General features: G+C 45.6%; 1 protein-coding gene across 15 annotated transcripts in view; it reads right to left on the bottom strand.

The window, feature by feature from the left end:
• Window positions 1-12,658, bottom strand: part of LOC132398296 (zinc finger protein 521) — a 475,733-nt gene that overhangs the window by 57,538 nt on the left and 405,537 nt on the right. For 14 of the 15 annotated variants that reach the window (XM_059977555.1, XM_059977589.1, XM_059977516.1 and 11 more), the window contains one exon: window positions 4,915-5,046. In XM_059977555.1, coding sequence (XP_059833538.1) covers window positions 4,915-5,046 — 132 coding nt within the window. Of the gene's footprint in view, window positions 1-4,914; window positions 5,047-12,658 lie in introns of those variants that run through there. The other variant, XR_009513619.1, reaches the window with a different exon arrangement.

Raw genomic sequence — 12,658 nt, 5'->3', positions numbered from 1 at the left:
CTGTGCAAAAAACACAGCCCACATATCTCCTTTAAATTTTCTCCCTCTCAGCTTAAACATGAGCCCTCTAATGTCTGATATTTCCACCCTGGGAAAAAGATTCTGTCTGCCCACCCTGTCTATATCTCTCATCATATTACGAATTTCTCTCAGGTCTTCCCTCAGCCTCTGACACTTCAGAGAAAACAACCCAAGCTTGTCCAACCCCTGCCTGTAGTTAATACTCTCAAATCCAGGCAGCATCCTGATGAACCTGTCCTGCAACCCCTGCAAAGCCTCCTGGGATGGGCTAACCAAAACTCTGCAATTTGGATTAAACAATTTTTTATGCAACTGAAACATGACTTCTTCTCTCTGATACTCAGAGCCCAACCAATCAAAACAAGCATGCTGCGAGCCTGTTTTACCACGCTGCCTTCTTGTGTTTCCACTTTCAGGACGGTATGGTCCCCAAGAGCCTTCTGTACATCAGGGTCCTGCCATTTGCCGTCTGCTTTCTCATGACATTTGGCCTCCCAAAGCACAACACTTGACATATACTTGGCTTAAACTCCATTGGCTATTTCTTCATCATGAAGGATTTGAGTGTGTGGGTACTCTGCAGAAACCAGGATGGTTCTCTTTGAAACAGAGAAGGTGGTGAGGAGATCTAACAGAGGTATTTAAACCATAAAAGGTATAGAAAAGGTGAATAGAGATAAATTAATTGTCTGAAAACTTGAGAGAGTCGATGAGGTTGGTGCTTTAGAGGCTATGGAAGTGTTGGGAAGGGCACTGGGTGAGTATTTGAAAGGAAAAGATTTGCCGGGAGTGAGGAGAGGATGAGGAGTAAGAATGGCTGTGTTGTTCCTACACTGACCTAGTACAGATTTGATGGGTGGAGTGGTCTCATGTAATCTAAACCAGACCACAAGCTGTAAGCATCGACCTGAGTACAAGTTCAGAGCCATACTTTCATGGAGTCAGGGTATCTAGAAAAGTGGCAGGCAGGCAAATCCAGGGCAAAAAGCAAACAGAGCCACTTTTCAACATAATTGTATAAGGGCTAAGAGCGTTGTAAAAACAAGCCTGAAGGCTTTGTGTGTCAATGCGAGGAGCATCTGTAACAAGGTGGATGAATTGAATGTGCAGATAGTTATGAATGAATATGATATAGTTGGGATCACAGAGACATGGCTCCAGGGTGACCAAGGATGGGAGCTCAACATCCAGGGATATTCAATATTCAGGAGGGATAGACAGGAAAGAAAAGGAGGTGGGGTAGCATTGCTGGTTAGAGAGGAGATTAACACAATAGAAAGGAAGGACATTAGCCTGGAGGATGTGGAATCGATATGGGTAGAGCTGCATAACACTAAGGGGCAGAAAACGCTGGTGGGAGTTGTGTACAGGCCACCTAACAGTAGTAGTGAGGTTGGGGATGGCATTAAACAGGAAATTAGAAATGCGTGCAATAAAGGAACAGTAGTTATAATGGGTGACTTCAATTTACATATAGATTGGGTGAACCAAATTGGTAAGGGTGCTGAGGAAGAGGATTTCTTGGAATGTATGCGGAATGGTTTTTTGAACCAACATGTCGAGGAACCAACTAGAGAGCAGGCCATTCTAGATTGGGCATTGAGCAATGAGGAAGGGCTAGTTAGCAATCTTGTCGTGCGAGGCCCCTTGGGTAAGAGTGACCTTAATATGGTGGAATTCTTCATTAAGATGGAGAGTGACATAGTTAATTCAGAAACAAAGGTTCTGAACTTAAGAAGGGTAACTTTGAAAGTATGAGATGTGAATTAGCTAAGATAGACTGGCAAATGATACTTAAAGGGTTGACGGTGGATATGCAATGGCAAGCATTTAAAGATCGCATGGATGAACTACAAGAATTGTTCATCCCAGTTTGGCAAAAGAATAAACTAGGGAAGGTAGTGCACCCGTGGCTGACAAGGGGAATTAGGGATAGTATCAAGTCCAAAGAGGAAACATATAAATTAGCAAAAAAAAAAGCGGCACACCTGAGGACTGGGAGAAATTCAGAGACCAGCAGAGGAGGACAAAGGGCTTAATTAGGAAAGGGAAGAAAGACTATGAGAGAAAGCTGGCAGGGAACATAAAAACTGATTGTAAAAGCTTTTATAGATACTCAAAAAGAAGAAGATTGGTCAAGACAAATGTAGGTCCTTTACAGTCAGAAACAGGTGAATTGATCATAGGGAACAAAGACATGGCAGACCAATTGAATAACTACTTTGGTTCTATCTTCACTAAGGAGGACATAAATAATCTTCTGGAAATAGTAAGGGACCGAGGGTCTAGTGAGATGGAGGAACTGAGGGAAATACGTGTTAGTAGGGAAGTGGTGTTAGGTAAATTGAAAGGATTAAAGGCAGATAAATCCCCAGGGCCAGATGGTCTGCATCCCAGAGTGCTTAATGAAGTAGCCCAAGAAATAGTGGATGCATTAGTGATAATTTTTCAAAAATCCTTTGATTCTGGATTAGTTCCTGAGGATTGGAGGGTGGCTAATGTAACCCCACTTTTTAAAAAAAGGAGGGAGAGAGAAACCGGGGAATTATAGACCGGTTAGTCTGACATCGGTGGTGGGGAAAATGCTAGAGTCAGTTATCAAAGATGTGATAACAGCACATTTGGAAAGAGGTGAAATCATCGGACAAAGTCAGCATGGATTTGTGAAAGGAAAATCATGTCTGACGAATCTTATAGAATTTTTTGAAGATGTAACTAGTAGAGTGGATAGCGGAGAGCCAGTGGATGTGGTATATTTAGATTTTCAAAAGACTTTTGACAAGGTCCCACACAGGAGATTAGTGTGCAAACTTAACGCACACAGTATTGGGGGTATGGTATTGATGTGGATAGAGAATTGGTTGGCATACAGGAAGCAAAGAGTGGGAGTAAACGGGACCTTTTCAGAATGGCAGGCAGTGACTAGTGGGGTACCGCAAGGCTCAGTGCTGGGAACCCAGTTGTTTACAATATATATTGACGATTTAGACGAGGGAATTAAATGCAGCAGCTCCAAGTTTGCAGATGACACGAAGCTGGGTGGCGGTGTTAGCTGTGAGGAGGATGCTAAGAGGATGCAGGGTGATTTGGATAGGTTAGGTGAGGGGGGAAAATTCATGGCAGATGCAATTTAATGTGGATAAATGTGAGGTTATCCACTTTGGTTGCAAGAACAGGAAAACAGATTATTATCTGAATGGTGGCCGATTAGGAAAAGGGGAGGTGCAACGAGACCTGGGTGTCATTGTACATCAGTCATTGAAGGTGGGCATGCAGGTACAGCAGGCGGTGAAAAAGGCAAATGGTATGTTGGCATTCATAGCAAAAGGATTTGAGTACAGGAGCAGGGAGGTTCTACTGCAGTTGTACAAGGCCTTGGTGAGACCGCACCTAGAGCATTGTGTGCAGTTTTGGTCCCCTAATCTGAGGAAAGACATTCTTGCCATAGAGGGAGTACAAAGAAGATTCACCAGAATGTTTCCTGGGATGGCAGGACTTTCATATGAAGAAAGACTGGATCGACTAGGCTTATACTCACTGGAATTTAGAAGATTGAGGGGGAATCTTATTAAAACATATATAATTCTAAAGGGATTGAACAGGCTAGATGCAGGAAGATTGTTTGCAATGTTGGGAAGAACCAGAACGAGGGGTCACAGTTTAAGGATAAAGGGGAAGCCTCTTAGGACCGAGATGAGGAAAAACTTCTTCACACAGAGAGTGGTGAATCTGTGTAATTCTCTGCCACAGGAAACAGTTGAGGCCAGTTCATTGGCTATATTTAAGAGGAAGTTAGATATGGCACATGTGGCTAAAGGGACCGGGGGTATGGAGAGAAAGCAGGTACAGGGTTCTGAGTTGGATGATCAGCCATGATCATACTGAATGGCGGTGCAGGCTCGAAGGGCCGAATGGCCTACCCCTGCACCTATTTTCTATGTTTCTATGAGTGCCACTGCTCCAGTTGGGGTTTGGAGCACCTCCCATTTGCAGCAAAAGATGGCTGTGGGCATCATTAATCTCCCCACCAGAATTTTATTGAAGTTAGCATCACAAGTTCTTTCCGAGCTCAGTTTGTGACACCAACTCCTTTCTCAACCCACTGAGCCAGACTGTACCGATAGCTAAACTAGACACCTTCAGGGAGAGGGAGAGGGAGAGGGAGAGGGAGAGGGAGAGGGAGAGGGAGAGGGAGAGGGAGAGAGAGGGAGAGAGGGGGGAAGAGAGAGAGAGAGAGAGAGAGAGAGGGAGAGGGAGAGGGAGAGGGAGGGAGAGAGAGAGAGAGAGAGAGAGAGAGAGAGAGAGAGAGAGTGTGGTGTGTGTGTGTGTTGGAGATGTTTACAGAGACAGGGAGGTGTGTAGGGAGACAGGGAGGTGTGCAGGGAGACAGGGAGGTGTGCAGGGAGACAGGGAGGTGTGTAGGGACCAGAGGGGATTTACAGAGTCAGGGAGGGTTGTGGGGGTTGGAGATGTTTATAGACACAGGGAGGGGTGGAGAGTGTTCCAGAGAGCCATGGATGTAGGGGCTGGAGAGGGTTACAGAGTCAGGGACAGGTGTAAGGGCAGGAAGGCCTTACAGAGATGTGGAGGGATTGGGAGCTGGACTGAGTTATAGGGCCCATGCCTTCTCCCAGAGAATTATCCCATCAATCACATTCCTAACCCTGTCCCCGGATCCATGCACTTCCTTCTCTTCCCCCCCCCCCACCAATCATTTGCCACCAGCTTACACGAGGGCTAATTAACCAACCCACCCACCTTTGAATGTGGGTGGAAACCAGAGCACCCAAGGGAGACCCACATAGTCGCAGGGAGAAAGTACAAAGCCCACAAACCCTCCCCTTCCTGGTACTCCTTTCCCCCATGCCCCCTTGCTGAGCCCAGAGCCCCTACCTGTGAAGCAGACGGGGCATTTAAAGGTGCCCCCCATGCCTTCGAAGCTGTGTTCAATGAGGTGACACTGGAGCTTGGCAGGAGAATCAAAGGTCTGGCTGCACAGCTTGCACTCGTGGCTCAGGCCTTCCTCTGGGGGAGAAATGGAGAACACTGTGAATACAGACGTCTGCTCATTGGCCAGCAGGCCACTCAGTGAATCGCGGGGTTATTTTTTGTGTCAGTTAGTAGCTCTCACCACCAAAATAATCCACACCGAAGATTTTGATTTTGATTTATGGATTCATTGACCACTTACAAATCTGATGGCAGAGAGGAAGAAGTTTCTAAAACGCTGAGAGTTGGTCAGATGAGTGACAGAACATTTTAAAATCATGTCCTTAATGATTAAGTTCCGTTTGATTGACAGTTGGTCAGCTAGTTCCTACCACAGACCAACTTGTGGAAAGAATAATTAAAACATTGAAAGCTACCCAGAATAATAAAGTAACATGACGCAGAACCAGGGCCTCTAGTCCAACTCGTCTTGTCCATGCCCATGTTTGGCCCGTTTCCCTCTAATGTACCTGCCCGAGTGTCTTCAAAATGCTGTGAACGTACCATCCTCAACCACTTTCTCAAGCAGCTTGTTCCCTAAATGCACCACCCTCTGGGTGACAGAAGTTACCCCTCAGATCCCCTTTAAGTCTTTCCCCTCTCACCTTTAACCTATGCCACCTAGAATCAGACTCAGAATCAGGTTTGTTATCAATATCCTACATGACTTGAAATCTGCAGTTCTGTGGCAGCGGTACAATGAAAAGACATAAAATTAGTATAAATTACAAGATGAATAAATAGAACAAAAAGAAGCAGGAATAACGTGGTAGTGTTCATGGACCACAGTACAGGGGAAGAAGTTGTTTTTAGTTCCCTGTCCTTGGGAAAAAGACTAAGTACATTAATCCTATCTATCCCATCATATTTTTTACACCTCTTTAAAGGTCACCCCTCATTCTCCTTTGCTCCAAGAGATAAAGTTCCTGCTTGCCCAACCCCAATGATTTCAGGTTAAATATATGTGAAGAATCTTTGCTAAGCAAAAACAGAGCTGACACAAGACTGCTTTGTCTGCAAAGAGCTTTCAACAACAAAGCACTGATGACTATGATGCCTATTGATTATAAAATGTGTGATGGGTTCACATAGTGATCCTATTAAAGTAGCACATCAAAGCTGTTGCAGAAAGGAACTGGTGCTTGTAGGCAGCTCCTGATGTCTGACTTGATTTCCTTTAAATCACAGGCTCTGCAGAGAACTCTCCTGCACTGTGCCATCCCACACACGTCCAGCAGCCCCACCACCAGTATTCACAACGTACTCGCCAAATTGAACAGATAGCATCATTTCATTCTCACTCCACACGGTCCGAGGATCAGAAATTAAATCTGTTCAAATTTCCTTATCAACCCGTGACAGCTTTCTGAAGGAAGATGTCTCTGCTGTTGCCTCCCTATTACCCACCCTCCTCAAATGAGACTGGAAGCAATTATCAGTGTCCTCAGACTGCAGACTTATTGATGATACTCATCACAAACAGTGACAAGTTTAGGGAGAAAAATCACATACTGAAAGTAAGATTGAAATGACAGTGAGGTGTGGAGGATGATGTGGGAGGGAGGGTCTTACAGTCAAGAGGTAAAATAAAACCACAGCATAAAGAATGCAAACAGGGCAGGAGATTAAAATCTGGCCTAGGGCTACTTCGAACAGAAACTGTGTAGAACACCTCTGGATCTCAGTGTCAGTTTTCCAAGTTCTCTTCACCTCAGCTGCCAAAGGCCTGTTCACAAATGACAAATCTCAGCCATGTTCTCCCTCAGCATCACCCCTTCCACATGGTGAGACATCCCCTCTACTGCCCCTCCCCCAGTGTGACTCTCCCTCAGTAATGCATCACCCACAGTGTGACTCTCCCTCAATACTGTCCCTCCCAGAGAGTGACACTCCTTTAGTACTGCCCCCCACAGTGTAACCCCCCTCAGTACTGCCCCCCACAGTGTGACACTCCCTCAGTACTGCCCCTCCCACAGTATGACACTCCCTCAGTACTGCCCTACTCAGTGTGACTCTCCCTCAGTACTGCCCCTCCCACTGTGTGACTCTCCCTCAGTACCACCTCACCACTGTGTGACACTCCCTCAATACTGCCCCCCACAGTGTGACACTCCCTCAGTACTGCCCCCCATAGTGTAACCCCCCTCAGTACTGCCCCCCCACAGTGTGACACTCCCTCAATAATGTCCCTCCCAGAGTGTGACACTCCCTGAGTACTGTCCCCCACAGTGTGACACTCCATTAGTACTGCCCCCCACAGTGTAACCCCCCTCAGTACTGCCCCCCCACAGTGTGACCCTCCCTCAATACTGTCCCTCCCAGTGTGACACTCCCTAAGTACTGCCACCCACAGTGTAACCCCCCTCAGTACTGCCCCCCCACAGTGTAACCCCCCTCAGTACTGTCCTTCCCACAGTGACACTCCCTCAATACTGTCCCTCCCAGTGTGACACTCCCTAAGTACTGCCCCCCACAGTGTAACCCCCCCAGTACTGCCCCTCCCACAGTGTGACACTCCCTCAGTACTGCCCCCCCACAGTGTAACCCCCCTCAGTACTGCCCCCCCCACAGTGTAACCCCCCTCAGTACTGTCCTTCCCACAGTGACACTCCCTCAGTACTGTCCCTCCCAGTGTGACACTCCCTAAGTACTGCCCCCCACAGTGTAACCCCTCTCAGTACTGCCCCTCCCACAGTGTGACACTTCCTCAGTACTGCCCCCCACAGTGTAACCCCCGCCCCTCAGTACTGTCCCTCCCACAGTGTGACACTCACGCAGTACTACCCCTCCCATGTTAGCCACAGCATCTATTTGCTTGAACATCTTCGGAACTGGAAGCTCACAACCATCTCCATTTCAGTGTGATTGATACAAATGGGTGTGTGCTCCGTCCACCGAACTTCCTGAGGTCAATAATCAGCCTTTATAGTTTTGCAAACATTGATGGAAAGGTTGTTGTTCTTACATTGATGGAATCCAAGTACACAACATCTACCTGTTCTCCTTTATCTACCCTGCGGGGTGAACTCCCTATTCGAGCCACAGCACATACTGATAGCTTTCCCAAGCTCTGCGTCACAAAAGGGAAGTGGCAAATTGAAATTCTCTCACCTAAATGCTACAGAACCCCAGGACTCAGTTGAACATTTGGAGCTGAGAGGGAGTGAATGAAATCGAGTGATGATGCTTTGGGCTTTGAGACTCTCAGAGAACTCTGCAAAGAGTTGTGGACATAGCTTGGAGCATCACTCACGGTATGGTAGCAGTTAGTGTGACGCTGTTATAGCTTGGCGCATTCTGGAGATCAGATTTCAATCCTGGCCCAGTCTGTTCTGTAAGGCGTCTCATACGTCCTTCCCACAGAATGCACGGGTTTTCCCTGGGGTGTTCTGGTTTCCTTCCACAGTCCAAAGAGGTACCAGCTAGGTTAACTGGTCATTGTAAATTGTCCCTGATTAAGTTATGATTAATTGGGGTTGTGGGGTTTCTAGGTCAGCAGGGCTCGAAGGCTGGAAAGGCCTTCTCCGCACTGCATCGCTAAATAAAATCAAAATCATGAAAACCAGCCTCCCCTCTCTGGACTCCCTCTATACTTTTCACTGCCTCTTTAAAGCAGCCAGCATCAGCCAACACCCCGGCTGCCTTGAACATCCTCTCCTCTCCCCTCTTCCATCGGACAGAAGATACAAATGCCTGAAAGCACCAGGCTCAAGGACAGCTTCTGTCCTGCTGTTATCAGACTCTTGATAAGATGCACTCTTGGCCTCACAATCTACTTTGTTATGAAATTGCACCTGTTGACCATGAAGTATTATTGCAGGAAAGCAGCATCCGTCATCAAGGACCCCCACCACCCAGGTCGTGCTCTCTTCTCACTACCGCCATCAGGAAGAAAGTACAGGAGCCTCAGGACTCACACCACCAGGCTCAGGAACAGTTATTACCCCTCTGCCATCAGGCTCTTGAGCCAAAGGGGATAACTTCACTCATCTTCACTTGCTCCATCATTGAAATGTTCCCACAAACTACGGACTCACCTTCAAGGACTCTTCATCTCATGTTCTTGACATTTATAGATTATTTATATATTATTATTTCTTTTTTATATTTGCATAATTTGTTGTATTTTACACACTGGTTGAATGCTTAGTTTGGTGAGGTCTTTCACTAATTCTACTATGGTTATTATTCTATTATAGATTTATTGAATATGCCTGTAAGAAAATGGATCTGTATATGGTGATATATATGTACTGTACTTCAATAATATAATAAGCCAATACCAATACTAAAAATGGCCTGATAGCATTGGATTGCAGATCAGTTACAAAATCATTCTTTTGTCTCATATTTCCCATTTTGTTCCCTGTCTGTAAATGTTCAAACTGTTTTTGATATTACATTTGAAAAGCTGTCAGTATACAAGTCTTTTAAACACAGGCAGTCATTGTAAATGTTAAAGCAAGATTTTGAAATAAGCAGACCTGCTCACCACAGGCTTAATTGTTGACATAAGGTTGCACCTTCCTTCAAATGTTTGTGAATATTTGGCATTCCTCTAATTTTGGTCCAAGTCAGGTTAATTCCCCTTGTGGCACTCAGTATGTTGTGGAGGGCTCCTCCACTGTAACCTCAGTCCATGCAGCTGTAGATTAGATAGGTGGAGGGAGTTGGTGTGGACTGGGGGAAGCTGCACAGGGCAGAGGGACCCAGCGCAGACACAGGAGACTACAGATGCTGGAACTTGAGGCCAAAACCAAAATGCAGGAGGAACTCAGCAGGTTAAGCAGCAACTGATGAGGGCAAGGGAACTGCTGACCTTTTCGATGCAGGGTTTCAACCCGAAACTTTGACTATTCCTATCCCCCACAAATGCAGCTTGGTGCACACTTATTGGAGTTTAGACAATTGAAAACTGATTTTATTAAACCTTCCAAGATTCTGCAGGAGGAGAGTAAGGGAATGTTTTCCCTAGTGAAGTGATGTAGGCCAAAGAGGCAGAGTTTTAGTGCAAAGGGGTCGCTCTTTTCAGATGGAGAAGAAGAGGTAGAATTGGCATTTTCTCCCTGGGAGACTTGTGCAGATGGAGTCATGGAATGTGGTCAAGGTTGTGGGGAACTTACATGTCCATGGGGAGCTGGGGATTACAAGGAATAAGGAGAGAGATAGAGCTGAGACCAAGCCCAGAGTGGTTGCATTCCTGGTGAACAATGGAGCAGGTTCAAGAATCTGAGTGTCTAACCCTTATCCTGCTTCTTATATTGTCATCTTTCTAATTAAACTCTTTTCTCTTTCCTAAATGAGGCAGCAAAATATGTTGATTGGATGTGGACAAGGTGTAAGTTTCACCAACAATTTGTCCTGGTCCTACCACTATGGCTAAGAAAGCTTACCAGTGTCTCTAATCAGAATTTAGCATGTCCCTGATGATCCTCACCAATTTTTACAGATATAGAAAGCATTCCAGCCTTGTGCATCATGGCTTGCTATGCCTGTGCTCAGCCTGTGACCATAAGAAACTACAGAGAGTTGTGGACTTGGCTCAGTACATCATGGAAAGCATCTTCCCCTCTATCTACATTTCTCACTGCCTCAGTAAAGCAGCCAGCATAATCAAAGGCTCACCCACCCCAGACATTCTCTCTTCTCCACCCTCCCATCAGGCAGTAGAAAACTCTGAAAGCACGTACCACCAGGGTCAAGGACAGTGTCTATCTCACTCTAATCACACTCCCCCATATGCTAAAAGATTACTTCTTGATCTCTCAATCTACCTCATCGCAGCCCATGCACTTTATATGTTTAACTGCACCAAACCTTCCCTGTAACTGTAACAGTATATATTACATTCCCATTTCTTTTGTATTACCTTGAGGCAGGTATGTATGGAATAATTTGTCTGACTGCCACACAAAAGTTTTTCATTCTATCTCAGTAAATGCAACAATAATAAACCGGTCCAATATTGCCTCTGGTCATATAATTTTCATATCAATTCTGGTTTTCTTTTGCCCTAAACTTTCCCTGTTAAATTGGCCAAAAGGTCAGGGTAAGACCATACAATCTCTCCCACTGCCTTCAAACACTCAGGAATTCTTTAGACTGAAACTCTGACAGAGCTAACGGTACATGGTGCTCGCTGTCAGGAAATACACAGAGTATATTTTGTTTTTCTTGACAGAATTAGCTGTGCAGCATTAGTCTGTCAGCTTTAAAAAATATAGAGACAGCAGCAGTCTGTACGGTCCAGAGCATTTACAACCCGCTCTCCTACAAGTCACGTTACACCAGAGCATAGAATCAGGAGAGAGACGCAACCTGGCCCTTCACCTGTAACCAGCCTGTTGGTCTAGATATCCAGGATAGCCATACAACCCCCCTCCATATCAAGCTGGTTGGTAGGAAGGACAGCAATGTTAGCATTCATTAAAGAGGACTAGAATATAAGAAAAGGATGTAATGCTGAGGATTTATGAGACATTGGTCAAACTGCATTTAGAGTATTGTGAGTAGTTCTGGGCTCCACATCTGAGAAAGGATGTACTGGCGTTGGAGAGGATCCAGAGGAGGTTAACGGGAATGATCCCAGAAATGAAAAGGTTAACATATGAGGAACCTTTGATGGCTCTGAGCTTGTTCTTGCTGGAGTTTAAAAAAAATGAGGGGGAATTCATTGAAAACTGCCAAATATTGAAAGGTCTCAGAATGAAGGGACATTCCTTTAGAACTGAGAAGAGGAGGAATTTCTTTAGCTAGAGGGTGATGAATCTGTGGAGGCCAAGTCATTTGGTACATTTAAAGCGGAGGTTAATAGGTTCTTAGTCAGGGCATCAAAGGTTATGGGGGAAAGGCAGGAACATAGGATTGAGGGGGATAATAAATCAGCCATAACTGAATGGCAGAGTAGAATCGATGGACTGAGCAGCCTAATTCTGCTTCTATGTGTTATGGTCTTTTGGTAACCTCTCTCTTCTCTTCCAATAGCCCTTTGAGATCAGGAAGATTTAAAGAGTGCTCAGTCACAGGCTCTTCCTGATCTCCATCGCTCTGCTGTGAGTGGCAAAGGCTCCAATAAACCTTCACTGGAAGCCCTTCCTGAAATCTTGTTGGTTTTCTACCTCTTTCTTACAACCCTCCTATCACCTCGGCTGGGGTGAGTCAGTGAGCACAGAAACAGGTTGTTTATCCCACTGAGTTCATGCCCATCATCAAACAAACACTTACAAGGCTCATACACTAATCCCATTTTATTCCCCCCAGATTTTACCCGTTATTCGTACCTGGGGGCAGTTTATAGTGGCTAATTAACCCAGAAATCCATGTATCTTTGGGGTGTGGGAGGAAACCAGGGCACTTGGGGAAATGAATACGGTCACAGGGAGAATGTGCAAACTCCACATGGAGGACTGGCGATCAGGACTGAAACTGGATTAATGGAGCTGGGAACCAGTGAACAGGATCACTGTGACGGGAAACAGCCTTGGATAAAGGTCAGACCGAGCTTGCCTTCTACCACAGAAACACTTCTCTGGTAGCTGAGCTTCGACAATATACCAGAAGCTCGACACCATCCACAACGGCACTTCATCTACCACCTGAAACTCCACTCATTTTATTTAGCAACACTGCTGGAATGCACTGCAGCATC

The sequence above is a fragment of the Hypanus sabinus genome, chromosome 1 (assembly GCF_030144855.1).
Source record: "Hypanus sabinus isolate sHypSab1 chromosome 1, sHypSab1.hap1, whole genome shotgun sequence".
NCBI lineage: Eukaryota > Metazoa > Chordata > Chondrichthyes > Myliobatiformes > Dasyatidae > Hypanus > Hypanus sabinus.
Note: the sequence above shows the minus strand (reverse complement) of the source record. Positions and strands in the feature narration are given on the sequence as shown.